Raw genomic sequence first — 18822 nt, 5'->3', positions numbered from 1 at the left:
CACCAACTAGACTTCGCTTCCATCCAGACCTGTGGTGTGTATTATGTTACTGTTCATGCCTGTCTGTATCTTATGTTCACATCATTTTATAAATAACTATAGAAGATAGTCAACACCATTCAGTGTCAGTGAAGTGTGTGTGTAGAGTCTGGCATTTAATTGATAATGTTTGTTGAATGAATGTGAACCATGTACATATACATGTCTTCCATGACAAAAATTTTTTAAGTACTAAAGGACCTATTTTTTTCTATAAATATCCTTAAAATGTGAATCTACCAATTTTCCTTTTCTTAGACTGAAAAAGAATGAAAAGAAGTTTTCTTATTTCTCCTCAGAGGGCCAAACTTGGCCTTCAAGGAACTTTTGAAATAGAAATGAAAGGAAACATGTAATTTTGTTACACAGTAAATGATCCTTTCTAATGTCTCAGCTATCTTGTTACAAACTACTTGATATGTGCAGTTATATCTGGATCTCAAGTTGAGAAAACCGGATGGTAGTGATGTGAAGCATATGAAGTGATTTTAGTTTATTTACTCAGTTGAAAGTTGCTAATCCTTGAGACTTGAGGCAGAAGACATGAACAGGGGCAGAAGGATTGGTATAAGTTGTTGCAGAAGCTTAGAATGCCCTCTTATTTTATTTTTCATTTTAAACCTGTTTTTTTTTTTTTTTAAATAAATTTATTTATTTATTTAGGGCCGCATTGGGTCTTCGTTACTGCATGCGGGCTTTCTCTAATTGCCACAAGCGGGGGCTTCTCTTCATTGCGGTGTGCAGGCTTCTCATTGTGGTGGCTTCTCTTGTTGCAGAGTACAGGCTCTAGGCGTGTGGGCTTCAGTAGTTGTGGCGCGCAGGCTCAGTAGTTGTGGCGCACAGGCTTAGTTGCTCCACAGCATGTGGGATCTTCCAGGACCAGGGCTCAAACCCGTGTCCCCTGCATTGGCAGGCAGATTCTTAACGACTGCACCACCAGGGGAAGTCGTTTTAAAATCTTATACACTTGCAAAGATGGGGTGGAGGGGGGTGCTGAGCTTCCTAGCAGCCAATTCAAAGACAGAGAACACTTTGCTTAAAAATGAACCCACATAAACATGAATTTCAATTAGAACCCTGATCTGCAGTCACACAGGATGCTGCAACAGGCCCTAGAAGAGCTGGCTAAGTCCTTGTCTTGGTCCATATCTACTCTAATGTCTTCATTAGCTTCCACAGAGAATAGATGTCTCCTTGATAAGGCATCAATTACTCCACTTGAAAGCAGACAGGACAAAGACTGAAAGGAGGTTTTCTGCAAACCAGATTTTTAAAAGAATGCCTTAAATTTAATTTCTTTCCCATCTTGTTTCCATTGTCTCTTTTCTTCCTTCCTGTTTTCTAAATGACTGTTACTGTCACATTCAATTGGTATTGAAGCCCTGCCAGGAGTAATGGCCAGAGCAGTCCAAGGAGCACTGAGCTGTTTCTCCTTGATTTTGTCCTTCTGTATCTCAAGTAGAACAAAAGCCTTGTCTTCAAAGAACAGTTCAAACATCAACAGGCACGTTGCTTTTCACAAACCACATGTCCACCTCAGTCACCTTTTTTCTTTCTTTCCTGGATTGAACTTCTAAGTCTACGTGCATTATTCTTTGTTGATTTGCCTCAGTCATGTCTCAAATTCCTATACATGTATAATTTCATTTAAGCTTCCAAACAACCTTGTTATGTATTATTACCCTACCTCTATAGATAAGGAAAAATAAAATCAGAGTAAGTTGCCTGAGTTGTACTGATTACAGCCCAAGTGGCAGTGCTGAGATTCCAACCTTTTTGTAAGAAATAATTAAGGAATAACACAGATAGACCCCTGAGTGTATGTCTCTGGATCTTTTCCTGGATCTTTAAATGGCTGTTGTTCTGCTCTGGTATTTCCTATGCTATTTTGTTTGTTTGTGGTTGTTGTTCTTTTTGGTTTAAGTAACATCAGGGATGGTTAACATACAAACTTCTAGCTGGGAGAGCAAATCTATTTCAGAGTACCCAGTAAGGATGTGAGGGAAAAATGCCCAGTCCTTGGTTGTTTCAGAAGGGACTCCTCGTTTGCTTCAGAAAGCTGAAGGAAGACTCTGGGAGCACATTAATATATGCTAACAACTTTTTCTATAGGAAAGCGTGAAAACTTGCCCCACTCTTGTGCAAGATGGAACACGAAATATTTTGATACATTATCCTTCTATATTAAAAGAAAAATCTAGGCTGCTGTTTTAAAATAGGGCAGATGTGACCCCAGTTGCCTTTTGGGGGGTTAATTTTTAAATGTTTGCACACCAGCAATTTCATCAACAAAAACATACATCTCTGAATAAAGTGAGAAATACTTATAACCAAGAAGAACAACAGATAATGTCACTGGTAGTTACTGATTTTATAATGTTTTTCAGTTTATCAGAGGGATTTTTCTTTTTGTGCAAGCATTTTGCATGCTTATTTTGGGTCAAATTCTAAACCTAGCCCTGACACCAGTATTTAATTCCCAGGGGCTAGTATATGTACACAAGGAAAGCTTCCAAAGATATCTTCCTATCAACTGAGTTATTTAAAATAATAATCTATTTGTCTGCCAGAAAAAACATATTGATATCATATTAAAGCTAGACCTTTGGAGGGGGAAAACATATTTTGTTATTCATTTCTAAACAACTTAAAAAAGAAATATGAAAATAATTACAAAATAAAACTTTCTAGAGTCATAAAATTATTTTATACTCCTAAGTGGTTAATTCCTTTCTTTAATTAATTGAAGTATATTTGATTTACAGTGTTGTATTAGTTTCAGGTGTACAGCAAAGTGATTTAGTTATACATAAACATATATCTATTCTTTTTCAGATTCTTTTCCCATATAGATTATTACAGAGTACTGAGTAGAGTTCCCTGTGCTCTACAGTAGGTGCTTGCTGATTATCTATTTTATATATAGTAGTGTGTATATGTTAATCCCAACCTCCTAATTTATCCCTTCCCCTCCTTTCCCTTTGGTAACCAGTCTGTGAGTCAGTTTCTGTTTTGTAAATAAGTTCATTTCTATCATTTTTTTAGATTCCACATATGAGTGATATGATTTGATATTTGTCTTTCTCTGTCTGACTTCACTTAGTATGATCATCTCTAGGCCCATCCATGTTGCTGCAAAAGGCATTATTTCATTCTTTTTTCATTCATTTTATACACATCAGTGTATACATGTCAATCCCAATTTCCCAACTCTCATCACACCCCCACCCCCACCCCTGCCACTTTCCCCCCTTGGCGTCCGTACGTTTGTTCTCTACATCTGTGTCTCAATTTCTGCCCTGCAAACGAGTTCATCTGTACCATTTTTCTAGGATCCACATATATGCGTTAATATACTATATTTGTTTTTCTCTTTCTGCCTTACTTCACTCTGTATGACAGTCTCTAGATCCATCCACGTCTCTACAAATGACCCAATTTCGTTCCTTTTCGTGGCCGAGTAGTATTCCATTGTGCATATGTGCCACATCTTCTTTATCCATTCACCTATCGATGGACCTTTAGGTTGCTTCCATGTCTTGGCTATTGTAAACAGTGCTGCAATGAACACTGAGGTGCATGTATCTTTTCGAAGTATGGTTTTCTCCAGATACATGCCCAGGAGTGGGATTGCTGGATCATATGGTAGCTCTATTTTTAGTTTTTTGAGGAACCTCCGTACTGTTTTCCATAGTGGCTATATCAATTTACATTCCCACCAATAGTGTAGGAAGGTTCCCTTTTCTCCACACCCTCTCCAGCATTTATTGTTTGTAGACTTTTTGATGATGGCCATTCTGACCGGTGTGAGGGGATACCTCAGTAGTTTTGATTTGCATTTCTCTAATAATTAGTGATGTTGAGCATCTTTTCATGTGCTTTTTGGCCATCTGTATGTCTTCTTTGGAGAAATGTCTATTTATATCTTCTGCCCATTTTTTGATTGGGTTATTTGTTTTCTGCATCATCTGTTTGTATATTTTGGAGATTAATCCCTTGTCAGTTGCTTCATTTGCAAATATTTTCTCCCATTCTGTGGGTTTTCTTTTCATTTTGTTTATGGTTTCCTTTGCTGTGCAAAAGCTTTTAAGTTTTTTTTTTTTCTGGCTGCATTGGGTCTTTGTTGCTGCACACAGGCTTTCTCTAGTTGTGGCGAGCGGGGGCTACTCTTCATTGCAGTGTGCAGGCTTCTCATTGCAGTGGCTTCTCTTGTTGTGGAGCACAGGCTCTAGGTGCACGGGCTTCAGTAGTTGTGGCTCGCAGGCTGTAGAGTGCAGGCTCAGTAGTTGTTGCGCCTGGGCTTAGTTGCTCTGTGGCATGTGGGATCTTCCCGGACTAGGGATTGAACCCGTGTCCCCTGCATTGGCAGGCAGATCCCTAACAACTGTGCCACCAGGGAAGTCCCACTTTTAAGTTTATTTGGTCCCATTTGTTTATCTTTTTTTTTTATTGGAATATAGTTGCTTTACACTGCTGTGTCGGTTTGTTTTTATCTTCATTACTCTAGGAGGTGGATCGAAAAAGATATTGCTGTGATTTATGTCAAAGAGTGTTCTGCCTATGTTTTCCTCCAAGAGTTTTATAGTATCTGGTCTTACACTTAGTTCTTTAATCCATTTTGAGTTTATTTTTGTGTATGGTGTTAGAGAATGTTCTAATTTCATTCTTTTACATGTAGCTGTCCAGTTTTCCCAGCACACTGAGGGGTTAATTCTAATATTTCCACAAAGACAGGTCATAAGTGACAAGCCAGAAGCCGTGACTTGGGCTTGAGGTAGACGTTTTAGTACTATATGAAGCTCTGTGATTAAGTAAAAATTTTAGGTTCAACATTAATTAGACAGTATAATCAGACAGTATAATCAGGACAGCAATTGTTAATGTGTCGACCACACATACACAGATACTGGTGAGAGAATTGGCTAAATTATCAAACCCGAAAAGAAAATGCCTACTTTTGTTTTTTCCTAAGTCATCAAGAAGATTCAGTTGTTCTCAGCTTTGAAAAAAGGATATTGACTACAAAAAATTTACATAGACAGTAGCATGCATTCTTAGATATGATGGAACAATTTAATTGATGATGTTAGGATTCCGTTTTCATACATGCATTGTTTTTTTTTTATGACGTCTCTTTCCATTTATTCATCTGATCTGTCCATTAATTCGTCTTACTTTTTGATGCTTCCAAGCACATTACAGATCATTTACCTTTGTTTTTTTTTTATTAACTTTTTTTTATTCAAACAAAGTCACAAAAATTATAATCATCCTCATCAGTTCACTCAGTCCCATGTAATTGATTTTTTTTTCATCTTGATCTTTTGTTAGCACTTTTATGGATTCATCACTTTTCCATTAGAGTTCTGAAAATGCTTATTCATTCAATTCAGCAGTATAGTCAGTTACCAGAAACCTGTACTTGTCAGAGTCTTTTCCATGAATTTCTTTTTTTTTTTTTTAAATGATATTTTAATAGCTACTTTATTTATTTATTTATTTATTTTTGGCTGTGTTGGGTCTTCAGTTTGTGCGAGGGCTTTCTCTAGTTGCGGCAAGTGGGGGCCACTCTTCATCGCGGTGCGGGGACCGCTCTTCATCGCGGTGCACGGGCCTTTCACTATCGCGGCCCCTCCCGTTGCGGGGCACAGGCTCCAGACGCGCAGGCTCAGCAGTTGTGGCACACGGGCCCAGCTGCTCCGTGGCATGTGGGATCTTCCCAGACCAGGGCTCGAACCCGTGTCCCCTGCATTAGCAGGCAGATTCTCAACCACTGCGCCACCAGGGAAGCCCTCCATGAATTTCTTGAAGATGAAACCCTTTTATAGGAACATTTTTGCAAAAGCATCAGAGTACATCCAGAACTGCCTGTAAATGACAAAAGACATAAAAATGACCACGGTTAAAGATTTGATGAAAGTTCATAATAATGCAATTGACAAGGAAATTTAGTTATTTCTGAGATATACATTTTAAAGTAATAACTAGAATTATGACTTATAACATTATACCAGAACATATAAGATTTTTAGGAATTTCATGTAATGTCTGAAGCATTTATATTAACATATTTCCATACAAAAAACCCAAAGAAAGTTTAGTATTAGTTTTTTTTTTTTTTTTTTATACAGCAGGTTCTTATTAGTCATTAGTTTTATACACATCAGTGTATAGATGTCAATCCCAGTCGCCCAATTCAGCACACCACCATCCCCAACCCCCACGGTTTTCCCCCCTTGGTGTCCATACGTTCGTTCTCTACATGTGTGTCTCAACTTCTGCCCTGCAAACCGGCTCATCTGTACCATTTTTCTAGGTTCCACATACATGCGTTAATATACGATATTTGTTTTTCCCTTTCTGACTTACTTCACTCTGTATGACGGTCTCTAGATAAATCCACGTCTCAACAAATGACTCAATTTCGTTCCTTTTTATGGCTGAGTAATATTCCATTGTATATATGTACCATAACTTCTTTATCCATTTGTCTGTCGATGGGCATTTAGGTTGCTTCCATGACCTGGCTATTGTAAATAGTGCTGCAATGAATATTGTGGTATATGTGTCTCTTTGAATTATGGTTTTCTCTGCGTATATGCCCAGTAGTGGGATTGCTGGATCATATGGTAATTCTATTTTTAGTTTTTTAAGGAACCTCCATACTGTTCTCCATAGTGGCTGTATCAATTTACATTCCCACCAACAGTGCAAGAGGGTTCCATTTTCTCCACACCTTCTCCAGCATTTGTTGTTCGTAGATTTTCTGATGATACCCATTCTGACCGCTGTGAGGTGATACCTCATTGTAGTTTTGATTTGCATTTCTCTAATAATTAGTGATGTTGAGCAGCTTTTCATGTGCTTCTTGGCCATCTGTATGTCTTCTTTGGAGAAATGTCTACTTAGGTCTTCTGCCCATTTTTGGATTCGGTTGTTTGTTTCTTTAATATTGAGCTGCATAAGCTGTTTATGTATTTTGGAGATTAATCCTTTCTCCGATGATTCGTTTGCAAATATTTTCTCCTATTCTGAGGGTTGTCTTTTCGTCTTGTTTATGGTTTCCTTTGCTGTGCAAAAGCTTTTAAATTTCATTAGGTCCCATTTGTTTATTTATTTATTTATTTTTAAGAAATTCACGTTCTTTTATTTATTTATTTATTTATTTATGACTGTGTTGAGTCTTCGTTTCTGTGCGAGGGCTTTCTCTAGTTGCGGCAAGTGGGGACCACTCTTCATCGCGGTGCGCGGGCCTCTCACCATCGCGGCCTCTCCTGTTGTGGAGCACAGGCTCCAGACGCGCAGGCTCAGCAATTGTGGCTCACGGGCCCAGTTGCTCCGCGGCATGTGGAATCCTCCCAGACCAGGGCTCGAACCCATGTCCCCTGCACTGGCAGGCAGACTCTCAACCACTGCGCCACCAGGGAAGCCCCCATTTGTTTTATTTTTATTTCCATTAATCTAGGAGGTGGATCAAAAAAGATCTTGCTGTGATTTATGTCAAAGAGTGTTCTGCCTATGTTTTCCTCTAAGAGTTTTATAGTGTCCAGTCTTATGTTTAGGTCTCGAATCTATTTTGAGTTTATTTTTGTGTATGGTGTTAGGGAGTGTTCTAATTTCATTCTTTTACATGTAGCTGTCTAGTTTTCTCAGCACCACTCATTGAAGAGACTGTCTTTTCTCCCCTGTATATCTTTGCCTCCTTTGTCATAGATTAGTTGACCATAGGTGCGTGGGTTTATCTCTGGGCTTTGTATCTTGTTCCATTGATCTATGTTTCTGTTTTTGTGCCAGTACCATATTGTCTTGATTACTGTAGCTTTGTAGTACAGTCTGAAGTCAGGGAGTCTGCTTCCTCCAGCTCCGTTTTCTTCCCTCAAGACTGCTTTGGCTATTCGGGGCCTTTTGTGTCTCCATACAAATTTTAAAATTATTTGTTCTAGTTCCGTAAAAAATGCCATTGGTAATTTGATAAGGATTGCACTGAATCTGTAGATTGCTTTGGGTAGTATAGTCATGTTCACAATATTGATTCTTCCAATCCAAGAACATGGTATATCTCTCCATCTGTTGGTATCATCTTTAATTTCTTTCATCAGTGTCTTATAGTTTTCAGCATACAGGTCTTTTGTCTCCCTAGGTAGGTTTATTCCTAGGTATTTTATTCTTTTTGTTGCAGTGGTAAATGGGAGTGTTTCCTTAATTTCTCTTTCAGATTTTTCATCATTAGTGTATAGGAATGCAAGAAATTTCTGTGCATTAATTTTGTATCCTGCAGTTTTACCACATTCATTGATTAGCTCTAGTAGTTTTCTGGTAGCATCTTTAGGATTCTCTATGTATAGTATCATGTCATCTGCAAACAGTGACAGTTTCACTTCTTCTTTTCCAATTTGTATTCCTTTTATTTCTTTTTCTTCTCTGATTGCCATGGCTAGGACTTCCAAAACTATGTTGAATAAGAGTGGCGAGAGTAGACATCCTTGTCTTGTTCCTGATCTTAGAGGAAATGGTTTCAGTTTTTCACCATTGAAAATGATGTTTGCTGTGGGTTTGTCATATATGGCCTTTGTTATGTTGAGGTAGGTTCCCTCTATGCCCACTTTCTGGAGAGTTTTTATCATAAATTGGTGTTGAATTTTGTCAAAAGCTTTTTCTGCATCTATTGAGATGATCATATGGTTTTTCTCCTTCAGTTTGTTAATATGGTGTATCACATTGATTTGCGTATATTGAAGAATCCTTGCATCCCTGGGATAAATCCCACTTGATCACGGTGCATGATCCTTTCACTGTTTTGTTGGATTCTGTTTGCTAGTATTTTGTTGAGGATTTTCGCATCTATATTCATCAGTGATATTGGTCTGTAATTGTCTTTTTTTGTAGTATCTTTGTCTGGTTTTGGTATCAGAGTGATGGTAGCCTCATAGAATGAGTTTGGGAGTGTTCCTTCCTCTGCAATTTTTTGGAAGCGTTTGAGAAGGATGGGTGTTAGCTCTTCTCTAAATGTTTGACAGAATTCACCTGTGAAGCCATCTGGTCCTGGACTTTTGTTTGTTGGAAGATTTTTTTTTTTTTTTTAAAGGATTTTCTTATTTATTTATTTATTTATTTATTTATTTATTTTTGGCTGTGTTGGGTCTTCGGTTCGTGCGAGGGCTTTCTCCAGTTGCGGCAAGCGGGGGCCACTCTTCATCGCGGTGCGGGGACCGCTCTTCATCGCGGTGCGCGGGCCTTTCTCTATCGCGGCCCCTCCCGTCGCGGGGCACAGGCTCCAGACGCGCAGGCTCAGCAATTGTGGCTCACGGGCCCAGCTGCTCCGTGGCATGTGGGATCTTCCCAGACCAGGGCTCGAACCCGTGTCCCCTGCATTAGCAGGCAGACTCTCAACCACTGCGCCACCAGGGAAGCCCCTGTTGGAAGATTTTTAATCACAGTGTCAATTTCATTACTTGTGATTGGTCTGTTCATATTTTCTATTTCTTCCTGGTTCAGTCTTGGAAGGTTATACCTTTCTAAGAATTTGTCCATTTCTTCCAGGTTGTCCATTTTATTGGCATAGAGTTGCTTATAGTAGTCTCTGAGGATGCTTTGTATTTCTGTGGTGTCTGTTGTAACTTATCCTTTTTCATTTCTCATTTTATTGATTTGAGTCCTCTCCCTCCTTTTCTTGATGAGTTTGGCTAATATTTTATCAATTTTGTTTATCTTCTAAAAGAACCAGCTTTTAGTTTTATTGATCTTTGCCTATTGTTTTCTTTGTTTCTATTTCATTTATTTCTGCTCTGATCTTTATGATTTCTTTCCTTCTGCTAACTTTGGGTTTTGTTTGTTCTTCTTTCTCTAGTTCCTTTAGGTGTAAGGTTAGATTGTTTATTTGAGATTTTTGTTGTTTCTTGAGGTAGGCTCATATAGCTATAAACGTCCCTCTTAGAACTGCTTTTGCTGCATCTCGTAGGTTTTGGATGGTCGTGTTTTCATTGTCATTTGTCTCTAGGTGTTTTTTTTGATTTCCTCTTTGATTTCTTCAGTGATCTCTTGGTTATTTAGTAACGTATTGTTTAGCCTCCCTGTGTTTGTGTTTTTTACGTTTTTTTCCCTGTAATTCATTTCTAATCTCATAGCGTTGTAGTCAGAAAAGATGCTTGATATGATTTCAGTTTTCTTAAATTTACTGAGGCTTGATTTGTGACCCAAGATGTGATCTATCCTGGAGAACGTTCTGTGCGCACTTGAGAAGAACGTGTGATCTGCTGTTTTTGGATGGAATGTCCTATAAATATCAATTAAATCTATCTGGTCCATTGTGTCATTTAAATCTTCTGTTTCCTTATTTATTTTCATTTTGGATGATCTGTCCATTGGTGTAAGTGAGGTGTTAAAGTCCCCCATTATTATTGTGTTACTGTCGATTTCCTCTTTTATAGCTGTTAGCAGTTGCCTTATGTATTGAGGTGCTCCTCTGTTGGGTGCATATAGATTTATAATTGTTATATCTTCTTCTTGGATTGATCCCTTGATCATTATGTAGTGTCCTTCCTTGTCTCTTGTAACATTCTTTATTTTACAGTCTTTTTTATCTGATATAAGTATAGCTATTCCAGCTTTCTTTTGATTTCCATTTGCATGGAATATCTTTTTCCATCCCCTCACTTTCAGTCTGTATGTGTCCCTAGGTCTGAAGTGGGTCTCTTGTAGATAGCATATATATGGGTCTTGTTTTTGTATCCATTCAGCAAGCCTGTGTCTTTTGGTTGGGGCATTTAATCCATTCACGTTTAAGGTAATTATCGATATGTATGTTCCTATGACCATTTTCTTAATTGTTTTGGGTTCGCTTTTGTAGATCCTTTTCTTCTCTTGTGTTTCCCACTTAGAGAAGTTCCTTTAGCATTTGTTGTAGAGCTGGTTTGGTGGTGCTGAATTCTCTTAGCTTTTGCTTGTCTGTAAAGCTTTTGATTTCTCCATCGAATCTGAATGAGATCCTTGCTGGGTAGAGTAATCTTGGTTGTAGGTTCTTCCCTTTCATCTCTTTAAGTGTATCATGCCACTCCCTTCTGGCTTGTAGAGTTTCTGCTGAGAAATCAGCTGTTAACCTTATGGGAGTTCCCTTGTATGTTATTTTTCGTTTTTCCCTTGCTGCTTTCAGTAATTTTTCTGTCTTTAATTTTTGCCAATTTGATTACTATCTGTCTCGGCATGTTTCTCCTTGGGTTTATCCTGCATGGGACTTGCTGCGCTTCCTGGACTTGGGTGGCTATTTCCTTTCCCATGTTAGGAAAGTTTTCAACTATAAGCTCTTCAAATATTTTCTCAGGTCCTTTCTCTCTCTCTTCTCCTTCTGGGACCCCTATAATGCGAATGTTGTTGCATTTAATGTTGTCCCAGAGGTCTCTTAGGCTGGCTTCATTTCTTTTCATTCTTTTTTCTTTATTCTGTTCCGCAGCAGTGAATTCCACCATTCTGTCTTCCAGGTCACTTATCCGTTCTTCTGCCTCAGTTATTCTGCTATTGATTCCTTCTAGGGTAGTTTTCATTTCAGTTATTGTATTGTTCATCTCTGTTTGTTTGTTCTTTAATTCTTCTAGGTCTTTGTTAAACATTTCTTGCATCTTCTCGATCTTTGCCTCCATTCTTATTCCGAGGTCCTGGATCATCTTCACTATCATTATTCTGAATTCTTTTTCTGGAAGGTTGCCTATCTCCACTTCATTGAGTTGTTTTTCTGGGGTTTTTTCTTGTTCCTTCATCTGGTACATAGCCCTCTGCCTTTTCATCTTGTCTTTCTGTGAATGTGGGTTTTGGTCCACAGGCTGCAGGACTGTAGTTCTTCTTGCTTCTGCTGTCTGCCCTCTGTTAGAATACCCTTTTTAAGAAGGGGATTCCCACGGAAACAGTAGGTAGTTAGAAGTGTTGTCACGACCATAGTTGGATGGCACTTTTCTTTGAGACTTTAATTTGTTTTATTGATGCTTCCAAATTAGGGAAATATGTATGTCATTTTAAAAATAATTAATGAGAAATTGATAATAGAACAGGTTGCTTAAGATCATGTGGTGAGTTAGCACCTTACCACACGGTCACCAAGTGCCATGAGTCAGGATTCCCCGGGATTCCTGGTGTAGGGACTTCCCTGGTGGTCCAGTGGTAAAGAATCCACCTTCCTATGCAGGGGACATGGTTTTGATCCCTGGTCGAGGAACTAAGATCCCACTTGCTGCGGGGCAACTAAGCCCACACGCCACAACTACTGAACTTGCGCGCCTCAATGAGAGAGCCCATGTGCCGCGAACTACAGAGCCCACACACTCTGGAGCCCGCGCGCCACAACTAGAGAGAGAAAACCAACACGCCACAACTAGAGAGAAGCCCGCAGCGCAACGAAAAGATCCTGCATGCCGCAACCAAGACCCGATGCAGCCAAAAAAATAAAGAAAAAAACAAGAGGGAAGCCCATTTATCTTATAAAATGTGGGAATTAAAGACCAAGTTTCTGTGGCAGAGAAATAAATAATACAGAATGATGAGATGTATATATTTAGGGTTTGGGTTTTTTTAACCTAAGTTAAAAATATTTCCCCTTACCTGATGAGTACAGAGGCTTTGTTTGCTTATGAAACATGAATTGTCATAAACCCTTATAACCATGTTGTCTAAGTTTTCAGCCATAATAAGAGGTGATGCAGGTGAAAGTAATCCTAGGGGCAGAACAGTGTTTGCTATCTCCACCTTTGTTTAGTTTGGGCTACCTTAAACAAACAGGAACTTCCACACTCCTAGGAGAATTGAAGGTTTTGGTTTATTTTGCCATGTTTGAGTTCACTTTTTTGATGTATATTAGCTCATTAGTTATACCTCCATAACAATCTGCCCTTACAACACTCAAAATGTAAAAATAGACGTTAAGTTAATTGAATTAAATTTAGAGTATACCACAGATAACTAGGATATGTATCTAATATATATCAAAAGCCTGAAAACATTTGCTCATACCCTTCAGTCTAGTCATTAGATTTCATCGTGAGAATGGGTTGTTAACCTATTATAGGTGAACATCAGGGAGTCTTATTTTCAAATTAAGAACTCTAGAATAATTCAGCAAAAGACAAAAAGCTAAGTACACCATCTAAAGTGTAACAAAAATTGGCAGTGACCTGAATGTCCAACTATAGGATTAAGTAAATTGTAGTTCATCACTTAATAGAATATTATGTAACCATTAATACAGTACTTCTACAGATGACATAGAAACATGGGAAAATGTTTATAATAAAAGTAGAAATAATAAGTTACTTTTTGTTACAGCTATGTAAAGTACATCTGTACATGAGGAAAGAATTAACAGTAGCCAAACATAAAACTTTTATGGGAAAGTGGTGAGCTCATTTTCCTTTTTTCCACAATTTCCTTCACTGTCATTTCAATTAAAAAAGGTAGAAGAAGGGGAGGGGAGAAAATGTAGTTTAGTTTCTGGTGTTTCCTCCCACTCTTTAGAGTAATGGGGTCCTAAGCACCACCTACAGAGTGTATAGTGGTATCATTGCCACTGACTTTCTAGATTGACACTTTTTTTTCCCCCTATGGAATTTATTTATTTTATTTGGTTGCACTGGGTCTGGTTGCGCCAGGTCTTATTTGCGGCAGGCGGACTCCTTAGTTGTGGCTTGCGGGCTCCTTAGTTATGGCTTGCCGGCTCCTTTGTTGCAGCACGTGGGCTCCTTAATTGCGGCTCATGGGCTCCTTAGTTGCAGGTTGCTGGCTCCTTAGTTGTGGCACGTGGGCTCCTTAGTTGTGGCATGTGAACTCTTAGTTGTGGCATGCAAACTCTTAGTTGTGGCATGCATGTGGGATCTAGTTCCCTGACCAGGGATCGAACCTGGGCCCCCTGCATTGGGAGCATGGAGTCTTAACCACTGTGCCACCAGGGCAGTCCCTAGATTGACACTTTTATATATATATTTAAAATTTTCTTCCTGTTTTCATGTTTCTCAAAGTGTGGTTTAGGACTTGTTTTCCAGATTCTTTATGATTTATGAAGGCATCCTTACAGTAAACTGATGGTGGAAAGGTAGAATCAAGGTCAGAGAGATACAGAAAAATAACTTTAAGTGTGTGTTTCTAGGCTTGATGAGAAAAGGCTTTAGTTAACTATTAAAGCAGAAAAGGTCAGCATCTAGTGAATGTGATGAGGTCTGCTTTCTGGTTTTGTAAAGGAAGAAAACATTCAGTAAACGGTTTTATGAAATTTGTTATAATGTAAAGGGGTTCTTGCCCTATGAAATCTGGGACTTATAGTTTTATATTTTCCCCAAGGGAAGCTGTCTTCATGTATCTCATTTAGACTCTAAACCTACTGGACAGAGCAGAATGCAAAAGACTTTCAACTGTTATACTCAAGAAATGTTTATTATTAACAGAGTTGGTTGACCATGTCAGGAGTGTCCCATTTGTCCTCTGAATTTTCCTACCAGGGAAGGAGCATCCATACTGATTCATGGAACAGAAGGAACTGATTCCACACTCCAGGTTACCTCTCTGGCCCAGATCATCTTGGAACCAAGAAGCAGGACCATCCAGGGCTTTGAGGCCTTGATAGAGAGAGAGTGGCTTCAGGTGAGAAAAGCTATTTTGTCCACAGAGGAACTGCTCCTAATTGATGTTTGATCCTGGTTTGTGGGAATGGATATAATACATGAAATTTTGATTGATTCAGATGTTTAATTTTCTGGGGGACAGTTAATCTCTCTTCATCTTAATAAATGCCTGTGATCTTCACTGCCTCTCAATTTCTGTCTCCCTCTTTGCTTATATTGCTCATTTGGCACTTCATTCCCCTGACAAATGTTATTAGTTGTACCTTGTTACCTATAGGGGAAACACAGAGAATGTGTAAAACATGGTCTTGTCTCACAGAACTTAGTCTTGCTAGAGATAAAAGACATAAACAAGGGGGGCAGGGGGAGTGGGGACTTGTAAGTACAAGGCATGTGCTTCAGTGCTTTCTCCCTTCTGCTCCCCTGGCTCTGTCCTGTCGTCTTCCCCAGCCAGGTGAAATCCTTCTCATCCTGTAAGATCCAGCTAAATATCTCTACTTTCATGAAGACTCTGGGACCTTAACTTCCTTCACAGATAAAATTGATCCATTTTCCTCACACCTTGTTTCCTGAGCTAGGCTCAGATACAGTGACTTCTTTGAGTTCAGGGAACCTTGCCCAATTCAGCTGTTTATCCCTAGGACACAACACAGTGCTGTCCTATATAATGCTGAAGGACAGCTAAAATAAAGGTCTCATAAAATAGATGGAAATCCTTCAGGCCAGAGGTTAATTTAAATATATATACACCGTGTAACTTAGTAGATAATTGTGATTGAAAACAAATGTTTAGATATATCTTGAAAGGAAGTATCTCTGGAGAAAAATCACCTCTGGCCCTTCTAGTTACAATTCAGATTTATTATGTGTTAACGCTGTTATGTTGACCATGTCTACCCACCCTGACAGCTGACCTTTATCTCTGTTTAAGGCAGACCATCCTAAATATTTGGTGCAGATCTTATTCAACTACATTCCTTGTGATGCATAGCAAACAAACAAATGAGTATGACTGATTTATTTATATATTACCATTTTCATGGGCATCAAAATCCCATTCATGTTCCTGGCATTATCTTTGTCAGATAAAGTAGCACAAGAACCCAAAGATAAAGCATGTCTGTGAAATACCTAGAAGGGTGTGATTTGGGGGGATAAGGTCAGTACTCAGGTTCTGGGTGGGCCAGAGAGCCAAATGATTCTTAAATTTCCTTTGGTCAGTAGATGACAGACTCTTCTAGTTCTTTTTGGGGGGAGGGGGAGACTAAAGACAGCTTTGTCTCTAATAGAAAAGTATTCATACAGATGTCTTCAAGACAGTAACTTTTTTTCGTATGTAATTAAAGACTTACTATCAGGAGTAACCTGATAAAATTTGTCTATGAGAAGCCCATATCTATCTGCATTTAGTGGTGAGGCTTCTGTAGCTTGCAGTAGTCTACAGTGCTTTGGATGGATAGAAGGGGATAGCTGTCCTTTGTCTTATACCTGAAGAGCTTATGTTCTTTGACTTTGCTCCAGATTTTACAGACCTAGAAAGATTTATTTTATGCTTATTATTACTGAAGTTCATTATTCTTCTATTTGATATTCCAAGACCAACTGCAGATGTTATGGCTAACTGTATATATACACTTGTTAAGTATTTGGAAATCTTGTCTTTTTCCTTAGTTGCTGAAGATTGTCTTAAACCAAGAAATCATTAAAGAGCAGCCACCCAAATTATATGATGTTCCATTTAATAGTTTTGTTGCAACTGTGTGAAATTTGTTAATAATGCACTACAGTGTGATCTCACTAGGATATGATTGCTGCATTTCCATCTTTTCTCTTAGGCTGGTCACCCATTCCAACAGCGCTGTGCACAGTCGGCCTATTGTAATAGTAAGCAGAAGTGGGAGTCGCCTGTATTTCTTCTCTTCTTGGACTGTGTGTGGCAGATACTTCGTCAGTTCCCTTGTTCGTTTGAATTTAATGAGAATCTCCTCATCATGCTCTTTGAGCATGCATATGCCTCACAGTTTGGAACATTTCTGGGCAACAATGAAAGTGAAAGGTGGGTACACTGCTCATGGGGGGGGCATTTTATTTTTAGCTGTTTTGGTCATTTCCTAAAAGATACCAGGATTTGGTTCTACATTAATGTTATTTATAAGATGGTAGAGGTTACAGTTAGTATAAATTAAATTACGTAATTTATTGTGAGCCTATCACATGCTAGGTGAGAGCATATCCTGGATTTTGTTCTATTTGATTAAAATTAGTCCATACACTGATTACAAAGCTTTGAATAATTGAGCAGCCATTAAAATGTTACTTTCCTTATATAGGAGCATAGTATCTTACATCTGGAAGAAGCTTTAACATATAATTCAATTCTACCCTCCGTCCAATTTTATAGATTAGGAAGGTAATATCCAGAGAAGTGAATGACTTGTCCAGGGACACACAGCCTGTTGGTCACCAAAAGTATGGCTGTAGTACAGGTCTTCCTACTCCTGCTCTAGATTTTTCTCTCTTATACCGAGAAACTGTCCTTAGGCCCAGAGTGACAACCTTACTTCATAACCCAGACACCATCAAGTTTATAGGTTTAATTAGAAGATTCATATCAGAATGATCATTAAAGATGCTTAACTGGTAATCTTCTCATTTGGGTACAATCTAAAGGCTTCCTCTGGGTGGGAGGCAGGGTTTGTCCCTTGGCTGGTACCTGGCATCATTTAGTTGAATAATAAATTTAAACAATTAACAGTTTTCATAAAAGAATAGAATTATTGCATCTTTACCTGTTTGAAATTCAAGCACATAGAGCAATACATGTTTTTTTTACTTAAAGCTGAATTGGCAAATATTTCAACTTTAGAGTGTCTTAACAGATTCTTGTCTTCAGAAGTAGGGAAAAATTTAGAACTATTTGCTATAGAAAGTTCTGTGTCACCACAGTTTTCTCACTGTGCTTTGGCTGTAGTTACTGCAGCCACACGTGATTCATATGATCAGTTTGACTGATTTAATGGGTGTGTTTATAATTTGCACTGTTTCTTCTGTATCCCAAGGGTATTTGCTCTAAGTGTTTTCTCTGATAATATATGGAGTTGGGACAGGACTGACTTGCTCAAGATAAAATGTCTTATTGGTACCAAGTCCAAGCTTGTACTGCTTGCTGCACGACAAGCCAATAAATCAAGAGACGAGATGCTGGGGCAAGGAATAGCAACTTTATTCAGAAAGCCAGCAGACTGGGAAGATGGTGGACTAGTGTCTCAAAGAACCATCTTACCTGGGTTTGGGTGCTAGTTTCTTTTACAAAACAAAGAGGGGGAGGTAAGGAGGTAAAATTAAAAAAGAAAAAGAAAAAAAACAAGGTGATAAGTTGTTGCAAATGTTTCCTGGTTCCTGCCAGACTCTGGAGGGGATGCGTTCATTTCTTCCTCCCTGCAGTCCTTCACAGGTGGGCCTGGTCAGGATGTTTCCTGGGAGCTAAACAAAGGTGTTTTAGCTTACTGCTCAGGATGGGAGACAGGGTTCCCCAGATGGGCCATTATGTATTCTTTAAGCTGTAGCAACATTCCTTTAGTGATTAACTTGTAGCAAAAGCAGTAGAATACAAAGGTTAAAGTAAAAGAAACAGATCCAGTATGGAGCCAGATTTGTTCTTCCCTATTACATTATGTTGGCATTGCAAAATCAAACCTCTGTGAAAACCTTCAGATAGGTTGGTGGTTGGGATTGTCCCTAAGCTGTTCATTCATGATTTAGGCTTAAATGAATCTTTCAATGTCGTACCTCAGTTTTTTCAATTAATGAAATTTACTTTGGGTATTTTAGTATCATTTTAAGTTGACTTTCTAGAAATGATTATACTTACATTATTATATTTGAATTCATTACTTATGCCAAAAGAACAGGCCTACTTCCAAAAAGTAGGATTTGGATTGATTTGTGATGGAGATGCCATTAATATTTCCCTTTCCACCCCAGAAACTATTCTGTAACACTGTAGTTAATCTAAATAGAACATAAATTATTAATTTTTTCCTATTTTTTTCCTTATTAACAATAGATGAAAAGTTTAATGCTTCCTGACTTTAGGGTTCTATTCATCTCTGTTCTAGAATTCTGCTAGTCACAATAGAGTTTAATCAGAAGAGATGACCTAAGAGAAAGCAATGACCATCCTTTTTTT

The 18822-nt window shown here is 38.5% G+C and overlaps 1 protein-coding gene across 1 annotated transcript in view; it reads left to right on the top strand.

The window, feature by feature from the left end:
- MTMR9 (myotubularin related protein 9) overlaps positions 1-18822 on the top strand; it is a 71253-nt gene that overhangs the window by 38672 nt on the left and 13759 nt on the right. The window contains exons 7-8 of the mRNA XM_007192690.3: positions 14511-14652; positions 16469-16689. Coding sequence (XP_007192752.2) covers positions 14511-14652; positions 16469-16689 — 363 coding nt within the window. The remainder of the gene's footprint in view (positions 1-14510; positions 14653-16468; positions 16690-18822) is intronic.

Source organism: Balaenoptera acutorostrata, chromosome 6, assembly GCF_949987535.1.
Source record: "Balaenoptera acutorostrata chromosome 6, mBalAcu1.1, whole genome shotgun sequence".
NCBI classification, from domain to species: domain Eukaryota; kingdom Metazoa; phylum Chordata; class Mammalia; order Artiodactyla; family Balaenopteridae; genus Balaenoptera; species Balaenoptera acutorostrata.
The sequence above is the reverse complement of the archived record's forward strand: the minus strand, read 5'-3'. Positions and strand labels throughout refer to the sequence as shown.